The sequence below is a fragment of the Chrysemys picta genome, chromosome 5, assembly GCF_011386835.1.
Source record: "Chrysemys picta bellii isolate R12L10 chromosome 5, ASM1138683v2, whole genome shotgun sequence".
In the NCBI taxonomy this organism is placed as follows: domain Eukaryota; kingdom Metazoa; phylum Chordata; order Testudines; family Emydidae; genus Chrysemys; species Chrysemys picta.
In genome coordinates, this window is record NC_088795.1 from 70604743 (window position 1) to 70626886 (window position 22144).

General features: G+C 38.2%; 2 protein-coding genes across 13 annotated transcripts in view; one reads left to right on the top strand and one right to left on the bottom strand.

The window, feature by feature from the left end:
- LOC101941278 (serine-rich adhesin for platelets-like) overlaps window positions 1-22144 on the top strand; it is a 59089-nt gene that overhangs the window by 14790 nt on the left and 22155 nt on the right. Inside the window, exons 8-9 of one of the 4 annotated variants that reach the window (XM_042846870.2) lie at window positions 489-2373; window positions 18232-18365. In XM_042846870.2, coding sequence (XP_042702804.2) covers window positions 489-2373; window positions 18232-18344 — 1998 coding nt within the window. In that variant the 3' untranslated portion in view covers window positions 18345-18365. Of the gene's footprint in view, window positions 1-488; window positions 2374-4526; window positions 5599-15349; window positions 17182-18231; window positions 18366-22144 lie in introns of those variants that run through there. The other 3 variants (XM_042846871.2, XM_005313657.5, XM_042846872.2) reach the window with 3 other exon arrangements.
- Window positions 10081-22144, bottom strand: part of LOC101941001 (probable ATP-dependent RNA helicase DDX60) — a 69647-nt gene continuing 57583 nt past the window's right edge. For 4 of the 9 annotated variants that reach the window (XM_042846869.2, XM_065596536.1, XM_065596533.1 and 1 more), the window contains 6 exons: window positions 20942-21063; window positions 19557-19704; window positions 14313-14455; window positions 13207-13358; window positions 10969-11031; window positions 10081-10874 (listed from right to left, as the gene is read on the bottom strand). In XM_042846869.2, coding sequence (XP_042702803.2) covers window positions 10784-10874; window positions 10969-11031; window positions 13207-13358; window positions 14313-14455; window positions 19557-19704; window positions 20942-21063 — 719 coding nt within the window. In that variant the 3' untranslated portion in view covers window positions 10081-10783. Of the gene's footprint in view, window positions 10875-10968; window positions 11032-13203; window positions 13359-14312; window positions 14456-19556; window positions 19705-20941; window positions 21064-21547; window positions 21653-22144 lie in introns of those variants that run through there. The other 5 variants (XR_010601396.1, XR_010601397.1, XR_010601395.1 and 2 more) reach the window with 5 other exon arrangements.

The following is a 22144-nucleotide window of genomic DNA, read 5'->3' on the forward strand; positions in this document are numbered from 1 at the left end:
TTTGGGTCACTTACATATTTGACTTTTTAAAAAGTAATAGATTTCTTCTAATCTGAACAGTGTGTGTATTTTTTTTCTGTTGCCTTTTAACAGTGTCAGCAAAATATTCTAAGTAAGTAAAGTAGTCTTGTATCAGAGGGGTAGCCGTGTTAGTCTGAATCTGTAAAAAAGCAACAGAGGGTCCTGTGGCACCTTTGACACTAACAGAAGTATTGGGAGCATAAGCTTTCGTGGGTAAGAACCTCACTTCTTCAGATGACTTGCATGTGAAGAAGTGAGGTTCTTACCCACGAAAGCTTATGCTCCCAATACTTCTGTTAGTCTCAAAGGTGCCACAGGACCCTCTGTTGCTTTTTAAAGTAGTCTTAGATCATATAAGCACAACAAATTAATAATTTTCCTTCACATAATATTTAAAGAACTTGCAACTTTGATGACTGACTACTTTCCCTTGTACTAAATAATTTGGTGATTTTCTACAATTGTAGGAGGTACGTTATAATTATTATATGGGTCATCGGACATCAGATCAATTGAAGATGCAGACTTCACCTGCAAATACGAAGCATACATTTGTGATAACTGATTCTTCAAAGAATACGTTCTCAGCAGTTCCCCTTCTGTCCTCACCTCCCAAAGTGAAAGATGCACAGAGAATAAGAACACAAAAATTACAAAAAGGAAGTTTTAGTAACACTAGTTTTTCCAGTTCCAGTAGTTACAGATTCAGCTTTCCACCTGTGAACTGGAATTTCTCTGAATTGAACAGTGACTTGAAGTTATTTAATGGAACAAGATCTCCGGAAGTAAGCAAACTAACCTCCCCATCAGAAAATTTCAATGGCTTGGTAATAAAAAACAAAGTAAAAATGGCTCAATCATCACCGGTTCCCATTTCTGCAAAAACACTAGCAAGTCCTAGCACTTCAACTGGCTTACCAGAATCCTCAACAAAACCTGTTCCTGTTTTAAAACCCACCTTTTTAGGTGCTCCCACACAGAGCCTTTCTGCTCCACATTTTATCCCCAATTTGGGTAATAACTCAACATTACCCAATTTAAATAAGGCTGCAGCTACATTTTTCTTCAAAAAAGAGAAGAATAATTCGGTTTTCCCCACTTTTTACGTCGGAAGGTGTGATACTCAAGATGAAATGGGCAATCAACATGGAAATTGTACAAAGTTTAACTCTTCAGCTTTAACTGAGGCTAAAGCTTCTGCTGCCTCTACAAGTCCTAAACTAGAGTCATCAGAAAGTGGAAAGCCAGTTTTTTCATTTACCTTTAGCAATTCGGAAAGAGATTGTTTTACAGTATCCAAACTCAGCAATTCATTGAAGATTTCACCATTTTCTAGCCTATCTGAGAAGCCAGCTGAACAAAGTACAATATTTCAAACCGGAAAAGAGAGCGTTTCTGTAAGCAAAGACGTAGAATATAACTGGCTAAAATCTCCTACAGTAGTCCCTCAGGAGCAGAGTGCCAGTACCCCAGATTCCACTGCTACTATAGCCTGCACTACATCTAGTAGTGACACCGGAAAAAAAGATGTTTCCAAGACCCAGCCTCTCTCCTGTAATAACACATTTTCCTTCTCATCCAATAATTGTATTCTGGAATGTAAATCTTCACCTGTAATCTCATTTGAAGGCACCGTCAAAAGTACTTCCAACTCACTATCTTCCTCCTCGATGCTGTTTTTATCTAATAATAATAAAAAAAGTGAAAGTGAAAAAATGAAAATAGAATCAATTGACAAAGCACATCTAGTTGTAGAAAAATCTACACCTCCAATATGTACAGTGGCCATATCTGAACTTACAAGTCCAAAGCGTAGCAATTCCTTTTTTTCTTTTGACCTATCTATGAACACTGAAACTGAAGACACTCTTGCTCAACAGAATTCTTTGTGTGGTCCAGCTGTAGTCAGCTCTCTATTTTCAACAGGCCTTCCTAGTAAAGAAAGCAATGTATTTTCCACTCATCCTAGTGTTGCATCAACTAAACCTCATATAGATGTGAAAGTTGAAGATAATGTAAATATTGGTGAAACCTATAAGTCACACCAAGATTTAGAAGAGATTTCTAGGAAAGAAGATGAACTTGACACTCTGCAGTTACAGAATGCAACTTGTCTTACTCCAGTGACATGTGGTGATACATTTTTGGGAGGCTCGGCACATGCAGTAGATAAAGAATGTGAAACACTAAATCATTCAGATTCTGATATAGAAGAGCTAAGTCAAGCATCAGTGTCTAGTGACTGGAGCAGTGCATCAGAATATTTTTTGGTTGCAGAAGACAAAATAACAGCTTGTGAAAAACCGGGTACATGCACCGTAGAGAATGAAACGGAAGAGAATTCCCTTCAAGGTAAATAATACTCAGATATCTGTTTAGATATGTTGGAACTAGGTAAATGTTTCTACTGAAATACATAACCAGTTTAAAAAGAGGTGATCTCCTGGGTTTTTTTTTGTTTTTTCTCCAGAGCTCTTTGTTTGCCATGAATCTTAAATGGGGTCTATCTGTAATAGGAACAACTATCACAATCAACTCGAATTCAAAAGAAAGTAGAGATACTATTTTTATGGTACAAACTGACAAAACTGAATATCAACCTCCAAAATGTCTTCCATTGTTAGAAACTATGTTTAACCCTAAATTCTATTTCCTTACGAAGGTTGAAGCTGGAACTCTAGTTTCTTGCCTCTCCACCAGTTACCCAAAATTTGGGCCTCAATCACTCATATACTGGCCTGCCTATAACCATAAACCAATTTTTAATTTGTTCTATCTCAATGGGTAATAAAGAGGTGGCTTGCCCTAGAGGAAATGCCAGACAATGTGTTTGTCTCTGGCCCGAAGAGGACTCCCCAGAGCAGACTAATTCTGCTAACCCTTGGGAGGACACGGGTACAGCCTTCTGCTCAAAGGATTGACATACAAGCAGCAATTCTTCAAAAACAGTGTCATTTATTGAAAGGAAAATAAGCAGTTACAATACATTCAGTAAAGCAAGAAAGAATATAATCTATTAAGACCTAGTAAACCACTATTAAATCTTAATTAGAAATCATACATTAAAGTGGCAAAATAAAATAAGACACAGACAGCACAGAACATATAGCATACATAGATCATGTAGCAGTTATAATGTAATATTCACGGTACATGGAGACCCCTTGTACACATGCATAAAGCCCCAACACAATTAGCAAACAGAACGTATATGTACAGGGAAGCATTACAATGTTGCATATTAAAACACATGGAGACTTCCAATTCATATGTATGAAGCCTATATGTAACATTACAGTATAATCCTAAATTTGATACAATATAGTGTACAAAGTTTCAATATATAGACATAAGAGAACATCACAGTATTACCTATTAATGAAATAGTTACTAGTTAACACTAACATCCTATCAGCATTGGCCAAATGGTTGCAGGATGGGTGTGTTGGCTCTCACAAATGCAGGCATCCAACTTTATTTACAGACACACCCAGTTATTCCTTAAGATAAAGTATAAAAATCAGATTTACACTCCTTCACTATAAAACCCCTCTGTATTGTCTTTGCTCCTTCTGCTCTATCTGAAAAAGGCGACTGTTGGCGCTGCTGCTGCTCCTCCAGTTGCTGCCTCGGAGTGCTGCTTCAGGCAGTTGCTTGCTCTCTAGAACCTTCTTTTTCTGCCTTCTCTGTTCTTATTCATCTGGCTTCTCTCTCTCACACACACCAGCCTGCTGGCTGTCAGCCTTATATTCAGTTTATGAGGCTTAACAGCACTTCCAAAATCATATTAACTATGATAATTCTGGATATTCTTGATATCCCTATACATGGCCAATTCCTTTTTTGAATCTTGTCAAATTCTTGGCCTCAACCATTTCTTGTGGCAAAGTTGTTATAAAAAATTATTTCCTTTGATCAGGTTTTAATTAGCCACCTTTTCAGTTTCGATTAATCTCTCCTTGTGTATTGAGCTGGAGAGTATAGAATTTCCTGTTCGATCTATCTTTTCTATACCATTTATTATTTTATATATTTATCACATGCCCTCTATTAATCTTTCTAAGATAAAATCCCAGTCTTTTCGGTCTCTTATGAGTTTTTCCCATACCCTGGATTATTCTTGTCATCCTTTTCTGAACCCCCTCTTATTCTGCAATATCCTTTTTTGGTGACCAGTATTACACCCCATCTGCTGACCTTGTTTGCGGAAAGCTGCAAACTGAAATTGCCACAGGATAAGAGCTGATCATGGAGCTAAAGGACTGAGCATGGATGGACTGGGGCATGTATATATGGAGGGTGCTGGCTGAGGCCCCTATTTTGTACAGGGCTCCTCAAATCATAGAAACGGCCATGTCACTAAAACTTCATATAACTGCAACCTATATGATTTATAGACCTAAATGTTTACTAGGTAGATCAATCTAGTTTATAGCAGAAACATTCTGAAGAGTTAATATGTACATTCAAAAAATTAAATATGTATTGTATGTCTCTCTTCACAGGACAGGAAATTAAGTCTACATCCATACAGAACAGTTGGTCAGAAATGTAAATGAATTTTCTAGAAACATTGGTCTTGGGAAAATCTCTTGTTCAGTTTACAGTAACATATTTATCATGGTCTGTTGAATCTATGCTGTGTATATATATATGCATCTCCAGATGTTTCGATTAGTGAAATGTTCCTTTTACTCTCTGAAAAGGTACATTCTAAAACCAGCAGCCAGCTAAAATAAAGTATGCCTTTTAGTAAAGATAAACATCTAGATTTGAAAGGCTGTTCTTTCTGACCTTGAGCGATATATTGAATATAATCAAGTGTGGCAAGTTATTTTCTGTAATAGTTCCTAGGTGACCAGAAGGTGGTGTCTTTGCATGAAATGTTTATACTTATAAAATTTTAGACAGTAAACAGGATATCTAAACAAATATGTCTTATCAGAATACATAGTTAATGGCTGAAGTGATGACATTTCTTCTTGTGATTTAATCTTTTGATCAGTTTCCCCAGGTTCAGTTATTGATCTTTACTGACCTCTATAGAGGAAGCAAGTATTGAATGCATTGTTAAAGGCAAAATTTTAGTTATGGTAGTTGTCACTAATTAAGAAACATAACTTTTGATATTCTCTGCTATGTAAAAATGGTACCAAAACTCTTCCCAATAGGTATATTTAATATCTTCCGTACCACCACTGCTTTTATCCAAGTTTTATGCTGAATTAGGTCCAACAAAGCAGTGACTTTTGTAGTAATGTCTTCAATACCATTGACATGGTTTTTCTGTGGCAGAGTTCTTGGCTCATCCATCATCCTGATACTAATATAATGCTGTTCTCATTGTCTTCATCAATAATTAGAATTCTAATGCCAGCGGGCTGATGCTGTTAAGAGGTTGGGATTCTTAATTATTAGTGTTATTCTTAACTTGTACACAGTGTATAGGAAAGAACATTGGAAATAATTTTCTATCTAATCTTTATAGCATTGTGGATTTATTTGCTTATCTATTAGCACCAGTGTCAGTTGCTTAGTATATCACCACCTAATATATTAAAATATTTAAAACCATTAGTAGTAAATTGTTCCAGTCTGTTTTTTGTCTTGTAATTTAATTACACTCAAGTGATTTGATTATTTGAGTTTCTAACTTTTTAACAGTAACATGCCATTTCTCATTTAGTTTATATATAGGCCAATAAGTATGGGTCCCCATTAATGAAACCAAAGACTTTTTGTATGTGAAGATAGTTCTAGAAATTTGAATTTTATTTTTTGCCATTGCAGTAGTGCTACTGGAAGTTAAAGTAGACATTTAATAAACAGCAGGTGCGCTTCTAAACAAAAATGATCCCTGAGTTGCAAAGCATCTTTTAACAAACTGCCTCTGAGACCCAGCAGGGAGCGTGATCCATGTGAATGGCTCCTGAAAGTACATGGTTAGCTAGAGTATGAAGCAGTCCTAAATGTGCTTGGAACAGCATTCTAGCCATGACAATAGGTTTTTTCCCTTTTAAGTCTTCAGAGTATGAGATACTGGTAGACAATGAAGCTGAATTATAGGGAGAAGCATCCATACTGTACTAGAAAGAAGAACTCTGAATTCTGATTCTTAGGAGCCAATTGGGTGCCATTGATCTGAAGTCAATGACAGTTCTTTTTGACTTCAGTGGTATAGGCTCACACGGAGAATAAATTGCAGGATTGGACTATAAGCAAGCAGATCCTCTGACTTCAAACTACTCCACAAGGTCTTAATCATCATTTCATTCTCTCAAATGAATAACCCTCTCTGCCTGGATGCTACTATTGAAATGAAAGTAATCTTTTGTGAGAACATAGCAAAAACCTAAATATGCTAGAGGAGAAATTTCACAGCAGCACCTGAACATTAATTCTATAGAATGATTTTATTGGTGACAACATACTGAATTCCTCTTCCATGCTTTCTCCTTTTATTTTGTAATACTACCAACTTTTCTGCAGATCTAATAGATTTGTGTAGTGGTGTTGGAGAAGCTTTCTCATTGATCTTAGTCAAGAGCTACATGGGTGATTTCTCCCCTAAACCAGAAGAGCATGCTCATATGATAGCATTCCATATGAACATTCAAATGGTTGGCTATGGTAAAAGGACCAGTCGGCCGTCCACTCTGTGTATTCTAATACACTAGTAAAATACTATTTCTCTTCAGAAAAGTCACTGTTACAGGATTGAAGCAGTAGCATTTGGACGTCTGTTAGGGCTGGTGTATGTTGAGAACGTATACTGGCGCAGCTACTTCTCCTGGGGCTGAGAAAAATCCACACCCCTGAAAGACCTAACTATACTCACCTTAACCCTGGTTACTCGCAGAGAGATGGATTACCTGTGCTGATGGGAGAACCCTTCCCATTGGCATAGGTAGTATCTACACTGAAGAACTACAGCTATTGTGCTGCTGTAACATTTCAAGTGTAGACCAGCCCTTAGAGTTTATTTCTAAGTTAGGGAAAATATGATTTCAGCCACTCTGTCAGACTTAAATGGGGTATTAAGTACTTTATCTGGTATGGATGAGCTAGATAAATTGAACTTTGCACAAGCTAGCTGGTGCCAAGCAGCTATTTTCATAGTCAGACACCAGTTGTCTTTTACTACACTGTGTGCATGAGCAGTAATTGGTCATGTGCTAGCTGTATCTGTCTTCATTTTTTTTTTCCAGTTCACATCTTTAGTGTGGATTTTTCAAATCAGTCAAGAGTGAACTAACTGCTACCCTTGCAGCTAATGGGGGTTGTATCATTTATTCTAAGGGTTGCAGTAACAGGCCATTACTGAGCCCTTTTGAAAATCCCACACTAAAGTGAGATTTATTAATTATTAATGAGAACTAGGCATCCACATCCCTAGATGCCTTTAAAAATCTCAGCCTAAAGCTTTAATAATATTTCCACTTCCTTGTACTCTAGGCTACAAACCATTCTCTGTAGTAATTTTAAAGAGCGCAAGACTACTAGAGTGATTGCTAAAGCTTTGTTTCACTATCCTTCCCTGAAATTTGTTACAAGCTTGGTTCCACTTTGCTATAATTATTCATAATCAGACAAGAACTTATTTAGGATCCACTGCCAAGGGTGATAGGCTCCAACTTTATGTATTTTAAAAAAATCATTGGATTAAGACAATATGGGACTTCTCAAAATCATCCAATAGCAAAAAAATAAAATCATGTATTCTTTTGAGGGACCCTCCCACTGTCTAGCCTTGTCTTTAGACAAACATAAGAATGATCGTACTGGGTCAGACCAAAGGTCCATCCAGCCCAGTATCCTGTCTACCGACAGTAGCCAATGCCAGGTGCCCCAGAGGGAGTGAATCTAACAGGTAATGATCAAGTGATCTCTCTCCTGCTGTCCATCACCACCTTCTGACAAACAGAGGCTAGAGCAGTGGTTCTCAAACTTTTGTAGTGGTGACCCCTTTCGCACAGCAAGCCATGGAGGGCGAACCCCCCCCTTATAAATTAAAAACACTTTTTAAAATAGTTAACACTATTATAAATGCTGGAGGTGAGGCAGGGTTTTGGGTGGAGGCTGACAGCTTGCAACCCCCCAGGTAATATCTCGTGACCCCTGAGAGGTCACAACTCCCAGTTTGAGAACCCCTGGGCTAGAGCCACCATTGCTTACCTATCCTGGCTAATAGCCATTAATGGAGTTAACCTCCATGAATTTATCCAGTTCTTTTTTAAACCCTGTTATAGTCCTAGCCTTCACAACCTTCTTAGGCAAGGAGTTCCACAAGTTGACTGTGTGCTGTGTGAAGAACTTCCTTTTATTTGTTTTAAACCTGCTGCCCATTAATTTCATTTGGTGGCCCCTAGTTCTTCTATTATGGGAACAAGTAAATAACTTTGCGTTATTCACTTTTTCCACATCACTCCTGATTTTATATACCTCTATCATATCCCTCCTTAATCTCCTCTTTTCCAAGCTGAAATGTCCTAGCTCTTTAATCTCTCCTCATATGGTATCCGTTCCAAATCCCTAATCATTTTAGTTGCCCTTCTCTTAAATTTTTTCTAATGCCAGTATAGCTTTTTTGAGATGAGACCACATCTGTACGCAGTATTCAAGATGTGGGCGTACCATGGATTTATATAAGGGCAATAAGATACTCAGTCTTATTCTCTATCCCCTTTCTAACAATTCCTAACATCCTGTTTGCTTTTTTGACTGCTGCTGCACACTGCGTGGACATTTTCAGAGAACTATCCACGGTGACTCCAAGCTTGTTTTCCTGATTAGTTGTAGCTAAATAAGCCCCCATCATATTGTATGTAGAGTTAGTGTTATTTTTCCCAATGTGCATTACTTTACATTTATTCACATTAAATTTCATTTGCCATTTTGTTGCCCAATCACCTGGTTTTGTGAGATCTTTTTTAAGTTCTTCACATTCCACTTTGGTCTTAACTATCTCGAGCAGTTTAGTATCTACAAACCTTGCCACCTCACTTTTTACCCCTTTCTCCAAATCATTTATGAATAAGTTGAATAGGATTGGTCGTAGGATTGACCCTTGGGGAACACCACTAGTTACCCCTCTCCATTCTGAAAATTTATCATATTCCTACCCTTTGTTCCTTATCTTTTAACCAGTCCTCAATCCATGAAAGGATCTTCCCTCTTATCCCATGACAACTTAGTTTATGTAAGAGCTTTTGATAGGGGACCTTGTCAAAGGCTTTCTGGAAATCTAAGTACACTATGTCCACTGGATTCCCCCTTGTCCACATGTTTGTTGACCCTGTCAAAGAATTCTAATAGATTAGTAAGACATGATTTCCCTTTACAGAAACCATGCTGACTTTTGCCCAACAATTTATGTTCTGTGTGTCTGACAATTTTATTCTTTATGATTGTTTCAAGTAATTTGCTGGTCTGTAATTGCCGGGATCACCTCTAGAGCCCCTTTTAAATATTGGTGTTATATTAGCTATCTTCCTGTCATTGGGTACAGAAGCTGATTTAAAGGACAGGTTACAGTTTAGTTAACTGGTGTAAATCTCTAGTTGGATATTCTGAAATTAAGTATTTCCATAAAGGGCTATGTACCACTTAAGTGGCTGCAACTATTTGCATATGTGTGTGTAGATATGGCCAAAGTCTACTTGCTGACACACAGCACAAGCCTGTGTGAATAATTTGCTACTAGCTTTAGTGCTGCCTACTTTTAAGATATCTTGCAGCTGTCATGCATGATCTTTTTGGAGAATAGGGATGCTCCAGCATTGTCCTAGGGTTGTGTCTACAAGGTCATAGGTCAGATAAGGAAGGCAAATCAGATACAAGTGTGAAGTCAGTGTACATAAATTAAAGGCCATGCCACTTGACTCCTGTGTGAGAGCATCCTCACAGCAGTTTAACATGCTTTCATTTAATGTACAATGACTTGTGGCCTCTGTAGCCATCTGTTAATGACAGATAGTGAGCTACAAATAGCTGTCCCTAGAAACTTCCAAGTGTAAAGGGCATTGACTTTTTTTTTTTAATAGACGCTTCAAAAAACTCTGGTTAAAACATACATTTTAATTTGAAAAATGATACAATTGTCTAGTTACATCCTTTGTTACAAAAACACTAACAGTTCAATATTAAGCTTAACACATCTGTTTTAAATTAAACATCCCAAGTATAGTACAAGCTTTAAAATGAATAATTTGTATTTATAATTAAAAGAAAATGGGCCAATTCCTTAATGACTAAAACCCAATAGATTTATTGTAATTTTTATTCCAAGTGTGTTTGAGAATGAAAAGTGAATAGAGGCTAATCACTCAACTTAAATTAGCTGCTAAAACTATTTTTTGTCCAGGTCTTCTGTCCAGAAGACTGTTACTGCAGGGGTCGGCAACCTTTCAGAAGTGGTGTGCCGAATCTTCATTTATTCACTCTAATTTAAGGTTTTGCATGCCCATAATACATTAACGTTTTTAGAAGGTCTCTTTCTATAAGACTATAACATATTACTAAACTATTGTTGTATGTAAAGTAAATAAGGTTTTTAAAATGTTTAAGAAGCTTCATTTAAAATTAAATTAAAATGCAGAGCCCCCCAGACTGGTGGTCAGGACCCGGGCAGTGTGAATGCCATTGAATATCAGCTCGCGTGCAGCCTTTGGCTCGCGTGCAGCCTTTGGCACGCGTGCCATAGGTTGCCAACCCCTGTGTTACTGTAATTTCTTCAAACTTTACAGAGTATGTGATGCTCAGACTACAGTTTTGCACTGTAGCTTTCACTCAGTTGTTGAAATGCAAGTACAACATTGTCATTTGGATCATCACAAAGTTCACCTAAGGATGTTCTGTTTGGGGAAGAAAAAAAAAACAAAATTGCTTGGGAGACATAAAAAGATACACATTAAAATTCTGTTTTGTTAGTACATATGTATATCATACCCAATTGCTTTAATAAGAAGTGAAAAATCTTTGAGTAGATTGTAAGCATCTCCTTCATTTAGCCTAGTAAAGGAAAAAAATCTCAAATTATTTTAAAACGTTATTAAAAAGAAACTTGTTACACTACTCTATAAATCTTCTCTTGTTGCTCCCAGCTGGTAGGCAAAGTCCAGAGTAAACAGACACCCCTTACACCAGGCCACAAAGATCAACAAAGTCTAACTTTGATTAATAGAAAATTAATTTCAAAATTGAGAGTTCATAATTCAGGCAAAACAAAGTTGCTGTTCTGAGTGTAAGATTATACATATTTACATAATCATGTTTAGCCTATTAAAATATTCAAAACAGTCACATTGGAAAAGAGTAAAAATATATCTGGGGAAAGTAGTTATTTAATGCATGTGTTAACTTTTTATTAGATAGAAAACAGCTATTAGAACAGCATGCAAAAGCAAAGCAATCTAACTGTAATGGAAAGTGGAATTCAGACCAATATGTTGTCTACATGAGAAACAGGAAGAGATCAAAAACTAGCTGTTTTGTCTATAGGCAAATAAACTGAATTCTGCAGAAAAGCCCTCAGGTTATTAGTGCAATACTCCATGCAGTGGGCTAGAAATTTTGCAGCAGCTTCAGGTAAATTAACATTTATGATGTTTCAGTACATCTTTCTTCATTTCTGTTGTTCTAAACTCAACTAGTTGTATTGCCCCATATTTCCATTTTATTGTGTTTTAGAATTTTGTATAGAAAACATTACGAATACTACCATAAACAATGTACTAATTATTTGTCAAACATTTGAAGATGGATGATCTCTAAGGAGCTAGCAATCAAAAGACAGACAAGTATACACAGTTTAGGGGAAAAACAGGTAATTTTTGTACAAGTTAACTAGATTCACTAAAGGCAGCAGGGGAGAAAAGCCTATCAGAGCAATTTAGAACTAGTCGACATGGTAAGTTAGTGTGTGTGGCAAGTCAGGGTGTGAATCTACAGCATGTGAGCTTGCTGTGCAGTCAAGTCCCATGTTAGCTCTGGTACAGTGCTCTAAAAGTTCCATAGTGTGCTGTAGCAGAGCCCACACAGGTTACTACTACAAGTGTGCTGTCGCGTCACACCTTGGCTTAACACTTTAACTCTGTGTAGACCTTAAAGATGGAGAAGAGAGATGAGCTTAGAATAGTTGTACTATATCTGTGGGGCTGCATGACAAAGTATGAAAGTGACTGAATGAGAAGCTGGGAACAAGGCAGAGAATGGATCGGGCAGGAGACTTTGCAAAGCTTGACCAATGAGGATAAGTTGAGAGAGGTAAACCAAACTTTGAAGGCAATGACAAGAAACTTTGACGTGATAGAAGAGCAGACAGAGCCAATGGAAGGATTCAAAAATATTCAGAGGCAAGTAATCTGATCAAACTCACAGGTAAGGAAGATGAGTTTAGCAAATATGTGTTGAATGCACTGATGTGGGCTGTGTGTGTGTTTGTTAGGCCAGAAAGAGTGTAGCAGCAGCTGAGGAAGAAAACAGTGAGGGCCTGAAAGAAATTTGGCTCTGGGCAGTGGAGTTGAAAATGGTGACCAGAGAGATCACAGTGTGCATTGTGTGACAGCTCCTGGAGACCAGTTAAGGTGGTGTAAGCAATACAGCGTCTACACGTTGATTTAGCAGACAACTTATGTCAGTGGAAGGAACACTCTAGTATAGAAGCTGACATTGTTAAGTTGACGTAAGCTGCCTTACATCAACATAACTCTGTAGTGTGTACCAGGTCTCAGTTGTCAGGGGAAGCTGGAAATCTTAGCAGTCTGAGAGGAGATAGAGATAGTAGGAGCATTGGGTGCTTGGTCACACTGGGAGGTGGTGTGCATTTGTAGGCTAAGTACATTAGCTACAATGATTGGAATTGAAGTTGTCATTGGGAGTTGACATTTAAATTGCCTTTTTAGGTTTTACAGCTAAAATGCTTAAATGAAGAGGGCTGTTCACGCTGCTGACATTGTCTGCAGACTCAGCAAGTCACACTGTTCACATTTGGAAGTTTGTAACTATAAATACCAGAAACCTAATCTTTTAATAAGGAAAAATTCTATGCTACTGGATAATTATGACAAGGGATCCTGTCCTATATTTTGTGGGTGTGCAATTGCAGGCAGTTAACTTATATCCCAATAGATATTCAGCCATTACGACTGTGCAGCAAAATATTCAAATTAAACAAGAAGAACGTACCAATTATCTGTTGTCAGTGCAATCAAGGAGCCATGTTTAAAAAAGTCAAGGGCATAAGCATTCAGTGGCATTCTTCTTCCTTGATTATCATATTTCTCCAACCAACACAGAGGAGCATTTCTGACATTAACACCAATTGTACGCAAGACAGCCTGAGAAAATACAACACATCAATTGTTTTTCAAATGTTTGTATTTTTATACTTTTGGTGTGTCACTAATTACAGTATGCAATCTAGGATTTTAGACCTATTGCTAAAAGGATTTGCATGGCTATAATCCATGCCACTCTGAAAATTTAGGATCATGTTGTCTGTGGGTTGATGTAGCAGACCCTTTGTACTTGCAGAGTTTCAATTTTCATTTTCTATGTTGAAGTAGCTGGAGGTTTGGCCTGTAATTGATAGATCTTCTGAGCTTTATAGATGGCCACAAAGGCCCTGTGTTGTTGCAGTAGCTTACATGGCAGCGTGACTCTGGTCTGCCCCAGACTGCTTCCTCAACATTCAGCACTACCTTATCCATGATATGTTTCTGAATTTCATGCTACCCATTTCAGGAGCGTTAGGAGGTGGGGATTTACTTTAGTCTATTATAGAAATAGGGGTCCTGATGTAGCCCTGGGATGGTCTTTGCAGTGGGCTGCATACTAAAGGGAGACAGCTTGCACTTCCTATATGTTGGGATTGGGTAGGGTTGCTGTGACAGTAGACCTAATTTACACCGTGACTGCCATAGCCTATAAACTTCATAGCTTATGCAAGAATACCCCCAGCTAATGCCTCTTTCCACCCCCAACTTACTCTGTAACACCCTCTTTACTGGAGGTCTTCACTAAGAGTCTTTGTCTGCTTCATAATTGGTGCAAAGGGGCCACAGAAGAGTTAAGAATTCCCCCTCCCCCAGAATGAAATTCAGATGCAGAACATAAGAACGGCCATACTGCATCAGACTAAAGGTCTATTGAGCCAAGTATCCTGTCTTCCAACAGTGGCCAATGTCAGGTGCTTGAGGGAATGAACAGAACAGGTAATCATCAAGTGATCCATCCCCTTCTGATTTTGAGGCCCTCTACCAAAAAAAAAAAAAAAAAAAAAACTAACTTACTTCATTAACATTCTCAGCATCAAATAAATCCTGGTCAATGGTTCCAGACAGGCATGTGAAGGGTGACACAGAAGCTATGCTTTTGGTGCTATTCATCAAATGAGATGTCAGTTCAGAGTTATCACATTCTTTATGTGTAAAATCTAATAAGAACAAATTTTAAAATGTGAATGTAATAAAATCTTCACATGCTCAAGTGCCCTTTAATAATCAGTGCATTTTAAAAGCAGTTAATTTTTTTCATTAAAATCTCAATGAGGGTGGAGTTGTGTGCAAAGTATAAATCTCCCTAATGTTTCAAAAATTAAACTTAAGGTATCCTGTGTCTTGCTAAAACTGATTAAGACTTACCATATGGTTGATTTTTTTTTAAACTAAAATTAACCACCTCCACTTAAATCTTTTTTCCTGCTACCTTAAAAAAACCCTTTAACCTAGGGTCAAAATAATAGTGGACATTAAACACACTGAAATATTGAGAAAATGGTTGTACTATGGGCTCACTGAAATACCTTTAAAGAGATATGATTGCAGTTCCTCTAGCAAAAAGGGGGTGCCAAGGAACAGCTGTTCCTGAGATGATTAAAGAGAAGCCTGGGGAAGGTATCAACTACAAGTGTCAGGAAGAGGACAGCAACAGCAAAAAGGGAGGAGAGGATCAGCAACAAGGGGGGGGGGGTGGACTGGAGAAATGAAACCTACAGAGGGTGGCACTTAAGCACTAATCCATGGGTGTGATCCTGCATTCCTTGCACATCAAAAATAATCCTTAATGTAAATGCCCAGTGTATTATGAAAGAGGCTGTCTTATAAAGCCACAATTTTCTCTGTGTGTTTTGTTGTACACACAAACCAGTCCAAGCTTCATTTACACGACCCCCCTCTAATTTACAATTACTTGTGCCCTAAATAAATATTTGCCAATTAATAAATCAGTATTTGGATTTCTCCCACAGTGCAAAGCAGTTCCTTAATTATTAAAATAAATAATTACAATATGAACATGACAAAACTGGTATGTCACATCCTTGTTGCAGATATAACACTAATGCTGCACTTCATAACTGGACTTTGGAAGGCTCAGTGGGTCGCACCCAACTGCCTGAGAGCTGCAACGTTCCATGGTTGTTAGGAATCAGCAGGAGCCTAGATGGAAAGGAAGGAGCAGCCCATCTAGAGTTGTATGGTGGTTCCTGCTGCTGCCGCCACCATCTTCTCCCTGCTCTGCCTCTTTCTTAAGTCTGTGACCCGCTCACACTGGAAGTCTGTTGTGATCCTGCTATCCATCCAGAGGAGCATAGACCTGATGATGGTGGTGAGGCCAGGCAGCTTTCTCCCAGCTCTAGTGGCTGCTTGTCATCCCTCTGTGGGAAACTGTCTGCAGAACCAGGCAGTCATCACTGGATCAATGACATTTGGGTCACATTTTCAGCCTTATCTTTCCCATCATTGGGGCTAGACCCTTTTTCTTTAAAAGAAAGCTGAGACTCTGATGTCAACACATGACTGACAGCTAGGCCCAAGGGATGTGGGCATTATGTATTTGCCTTAAACTTGCCCTGCCCAGAGCTATGTTGGAATCCTGCTGAGAAGGAGGCAAAGCTGAGGCAACAGTAGGAGCCTATCAAAGCATGTGATCACATTTTAAACATTAGCCCAGTGTATTGTGAGTGACCTCTCACTTGAACATCTCAGATAGGAAGAGTGGTTTGTAGGTGGAACCTGGAAGAGTACCTACTATTTTTTTCTTCCCAATTTGAGCCCTGGCCAGCAGTATCAGCTCCCTCCCCTTACAGGCTCTCACATCAAGACCACAAGTCCCCCTCACCTAGATGACTCTCCCAACTCAGAAACACCATTCTCTTCTCTTCTCCTCTCCCCATCCTCAAAAGCATCAGCACACTCTCCCAGAAGCCCCACCCACATCTTTTTTGGTCTGCAATCCACAAAATGGCTAAAAAAAAACCTATCCTTCTGTGACACTAACAGACTGCTCAACTTGGATATGACCCATAACAATTAAACAAGAGTCACTGAAATGTAACCAAGACAATCTACTTGTATATGGATTTCAAAGATATGTCCCAGACCAGCACTCATAAACCCATTTATTTGTAGGAATAGAAATCAAGGGTAGATGTGAAGTGTATTTGTCTGTATTTACCTATAGCTTGTTAGACGTTTAACAAATGTAATAAGATCAGCTTGTAGATGCTAATTCCTTTTCATGTCTTAATGGCCCTATATTATATATGCAGATGATTCAGTTAACCTTAAAATTAAAGATATAAGATACTGCAGGAACTAAAATTATTATTTACATTATTTTCAGCTTAATTATCTATGCTATAATGAACTGTCTTGATAGTTTGAATGGCTAATTGCCCTATGTTAATGAATGAAACTAATCTACCTGTGTAAGCACAGGAAATAGAAGTTTAGCTTCAAAGCAACAATATGCACTGCTATTCTTCATTCGAGGAAGGTCCTGCTGTGACAATTGCTGTCAAGAGGCTTATCAGCTTGTAGAGAACTATAAAGAAAACTTCGGGACTGATCCTTTTTATCTCAGGTCTGCTTCAACTTTAACAGAGAAGGTCTAAGCCACAACACTAAGGTCTTCAGGTTTATTCTGGATTTACCCAGGAATGCTCATGGAAGAATTTGAACAAACTCTACACCTGGACTACCTATTGCATTATAACTTTTTTAATTGATTCCAGACAGACTTTTACAAGTCACCAGCCTCAGCATCTATGCTATGAAACTAACATGAGGACTTTTCACATCTCTGTACATATACTGATCTCTTAACCACTGCAACACTTTTCCTTCTTTTTCCTTTTATTATTAAAACCTTTAGTTTTAATTACTGGCATCTGAGTGATTATTAGGCAAGATCTGAGACTCATATTAACCTGGGGATCAGTGTCCAGTCCCTTGGGATTGATGAACCTCACATATGGTGAATCAGATTTTCTATAACCTCTCACTAAATTAGACTTCGCTGTCTAGAGGGGATGGGGGAGGGGGCATTGAGGGCTGGAATGCTTAAAAGGGACTGTATTTGGCTTCTTGGTAACTAGTGTGGTATTACAGAAGCTGTTTTCTTATTGGCTTGGTGAATCTAACTATAGAATAAACCACCAGTTTTGGGGATTGTCTGCCCTATTCTTTGCAGTCTTCCCTGAGTATAGCATCCTCAATGTGGCCCATGTAGGCACCCGGTCACACCTTTGTACCCATATCATGGGATATGATGGGCTGTAGGATGATTTTGTTGACCATCTTGTTTGTTATAGATCAAAAGAAGCTGAGAACCATTACACTAATGTGAAAAGGGATTAGACATATAGAATGAATACAGTTTAATCTACAATTCATGTGCTGCCTCATCTAAAAAAATATCTCCACTTGTACCCCATAGGGCTATCTTAGCCTTTATTATATTCAGCTTTAATGCAAGGAACCTACAGGCCTATATCCTGTAAGACATTAGCTTAAGCAAGTTAACATAAGTATAGTAGGCATGTGACATTTGGCAGAGATAAATGGTTTAACAGTTACTCTTTGGAGAACTAAAGATAGCTTACGTAATGGTCGTAGTTGGAACTTAATGGTAAATGGCAACTGCAGGAACACCATAAGAATTGGAAGTAATAACTGTAAACCAGTTTAAGCAAGAAGCAACACAATGGATAATGAGCTAAATGACATTCATATGTATTAATATGTTAACTTATAGAATAAGTACACCTCAGTATTATGTGGGTGAGGAAGTTAGATTTGGGCATGGAAGGTTGAGCACTATCATGAATATTCATGATGGTGCTCAGGCCCTATAAGAGGGCAAACCACCAAGTACAGTTAGCTTGGCTTCTCCATCATTATTAGTTTTTTCGATCATTTGACTCTTCAGCTCTACCATCAATCTGGGGCATTGAGGAACCTGGACCACCTGCCTCATTTGGCATGCCAGAGACAGGGCTGGTACTTTGTCTCTTACCACCAGCTCCTCAAGGAACAGTGTAAGTATGCAAAACTAAGAGACTATGCAAAGAATGATACCACAGATATCCCCAATACTGTATTACTCCTATCTTTCTATTTGGCATGGAGGGTCCTGGCCATACACCCTGAGGGTTCCTGCAAGATATTGAACTCATTGGTTTTAGTTCTGTGTAGCCTGATTCTTGTACCAGAACCTTCTGATCAATTGAAAATTAATACAAATATTAATCTTTTAAAAGGGTTAGGCAACACCCTAAAATACTAAATTTTTTGGGAGGGTTATAAGGTAAAATATCCATCCTTGTCAAACAAGGCAACATTTACAACAAGGAGTCTGGTGGCACCTTAAAGACTAACAGATTTATTTGGGCATAAGCTTTCGTGAGTAAAAACCTCACTTCTTCGGCATCCGAAGAAGTGAGGTTTTTACTCACGAAAGCTTATGCCCAAATAAATCTGTTAGTCTTTAAGGTGCCACCACACTCCTTGTTGTTTTTGTAGATACAGACTAACACGGCTACCCCCTGATACAAGGCAACATTTAATTAGTCCACCTCGCAACTTTCTTTCCAGGAAGCCATATGATAATATAATATGCCAGTCAAGCAATTTGACTAGGTGAAAATCTAGTGCTTTGTAATCTTATGATGATGTCTTTTCATATTGCTTTCTGATTGCCAAAGCTTGCTTATTGGCTTATGAGGAACTCAATTGTTTTACTCCTGATACAATGCTCATCTATAATGGGTTACCTATCTATTTCATTACGACGATGTGAGGATTAACTTTTGTAGTACACCCTGAAAACAATTATTGTATCACAACATGCCTCAGAAGTTCTGACTGGATTTTTGAGCTGACAGATAATTGCCTCTTTAGCTCTTTTCAGCACAAGACAAGGAAAAAAGTGCCAGAACCCCAATTTGCCTTTCATAAAGGAGTACCTTTGATTTAATTCTTACTCCCTGAATCCTGAAAGGATAGCAGCTAACCCATGTGCCACGTCCCTGCACCCCATAACACCTCCAATATCTCAATATAATCTACAACTACAGTACCTACTGTAGAATGAAAGAAGCAATGCAATTTATATCTCTATATTAGCTTGGCTGAATTCACTAGCCTTTAGTTGCATAACATTTCACTCACCTATGTCCCCATTATCAAAACTATCAGTCATTCACAATATAGCTTGGATCCACATTAATAAGCATATGTGTTCCCAGTGCCTACCTATCCTTGATAAAGGAAGTTGGTATTCTTGTTCCATGTCAGCCAGCTTGGCAACTGTTAGAAGAAAACAACCAAAATTCTTCTTTATTTTGCAGTTGTATTCATGAACAGCAGCAGCAAACTCTTCTGGGAGATCTTCTAGAAACACCTGAAATAACATATAGCTTATTAAATTATTTAGGTAAACTATTTCTGTGTATCTGAGGAGCATTAGTCCTACCTTGATGCATACACACAACATTTGTGAAGATTACAAGCACACACTGGAAAGACTATAGTGCCAAATACCTTGGCCCAAATCTTCAAAATGCCCAACTTTAGACAGCTAGAGTTGGTCTACAACGAACAAAACTTAAAGCTGAATATGGCTTTCAAGCAACAATGTCTGGAATTTCCTGAGCTTCTACTCAGAGAGAGCTCAACATATAATTCAATTTGATATGAGGGATTCCTGCTGGTGCAAATGGGGTGACTGCACATAGCTCAAGAACCCACAGGAAATCCCTATGCCAGCCCTGCACATCTCAGTGCCTGACCTTCCACAGGCACCCTAGCAACATGAATGCTTCTGCTACTTTGCTGCCACTGGTCACAGCTGTCCAATAACATCTCCTATGAGGTTAGAAGCTATAAACTGAAAATTAAAAATGTTCTTTTCCAGCTTGGATATTAAAAAATTGGCTAGAGGAGTAGCTCCACATACACTTGCTGCTCTCCAGTTCTGTCCTTTTATCCCATCCCCAGCTGGTTTAATCCAAAATCACTTGGCGTCCCAAATACATATTGTTTGTGTGGAAGAGTACCAGTGACTACATTCTATATAGGCTCCCCTCTTCTGCCCTCCCCCCGGGCATAATCATTGTTATTGCCCATCTTATCACACTTCTAAAAGGTTTGACCCTAAGTTTGGATCTAGGTGTACCAAAGAAAAGGTTAAAACCTCTATAGCCAATGCTCTGCTAGTCAATTTTTAAATTTCACAGATGATAGCACTTTAGACTGGAGGTCAAAATTAGAATGTGGGGAAAGATATACATGAACAGTGTTTGGAATTTTTAGTAAAGAACGATTTAATCAACACACTTAAAAGATAAAATACCAGCATGACAAGAACTGTGTAAGCAACTGTGTCATCTCTGAAAGAATGCTTGGATAGTTTGATATTATTCACATAAGCCAGGAACCCACTGGCCCTTTTTTGGTTAATTACTACTGCTTTATAGTCCTTAGTCATTAGATCTTTCAAAAACGAATTGTCTTTTCACTATATGTATGTACAGTCTTTAGAATAATGGACCATGATCCCTAATTGGGGCTTCTAAGCATTATCACAATGCAAATAATAAATTATTAGTTAATTAAATTAATTTGTTTTTTCCCTTTACCTTTGACTGGCAAGATGTTCTTCTAAATTTCGTAGCACAGGCTGGTAGATATCTCCTTCCAAATAAGTTTGCTAGCACTAGCACTAATTTTTCCATCACATCTTCAGAAAAAACAGTCGAGCCTATTTCAGACAGAAAGTACAATAAATATGCAAAATAAGAAAATTCTCTTCAACCTTTAAAACACACACTTCCAGCTTGAAGTCTAGTCATTTTAAAAATTAATTCAATGTATTTTCCTGTTCTATACCGGTCCATGAGTTTCTCTACCAATTGTGATAATTTTTACAGACACTTTTCCTGTTTTTAAAAATTGTTTTTCTCTTCATGTTGCCGTGTGAACTACCCACACAAATAACAAAGGAAACTGACCAACTCATTTACTATTACATACAAAAAGCTACATTAAGCAGAACATTAAGGTTGCAAAGTTAAGTACTCAAAAATTAGAAAAGGCTAGATTTAAAGTTGTCTGTGCAACCTTAATTCACCCCCTTATATACTCATAAACTAAGGTCAAGGGACCATTATGATCATCTAGTCTGACCTTCTGCACATTGCAGGCCACAGAACCTCACCCACCCCCTTCTGTAATAGATCCATAACCTTAGGCTGAGTTACTGAAGTCCTCACATCATGATTTAAAGTCTTCAAGTTACAGAGAATCCATCATTTACTCTCATTTAAACCAGCAAGTGCCCATGCTCCGTGCTGCAGAGGAAGGCAAACATTCATTTATTTTCACAAAACCCCAGTGAGATGAGGGGGTGGTATTATTCCTTTTATACATATGGGGAACTGAGGCAAAAAGAATAGGGTCAAAAGTATCCACTAATTTGGGGTGTCAGTTTGAGAAGACTAGGTCCAGATTTTTCAGATTATTTAGCATTATATAGCATTTCATATATTCAAGCACAGCTCTCATTGTTACTTGAGCTACCTGAATAACAGAGCAATAGTAGGCTGCCATTCTCTCTGTGGACCAGCACTAGAGGAGTATGATGCACACACTTTGTGGGTTTCACACAATTTGCTGACAGCAGAGGAATGGTGAGACTCAGGAATCTGGGGGTCCATTGCAGGCTCTAGAAAGGAATGTGCTCTAGTGGGCACAGGCTTTTCTACACTTTGACTCCCTTCTACTCTGTCCCCGCCAATCTGTCCCAGTCCTTTCTCTTTCCCACTCCCATTCACCTCTCAGTT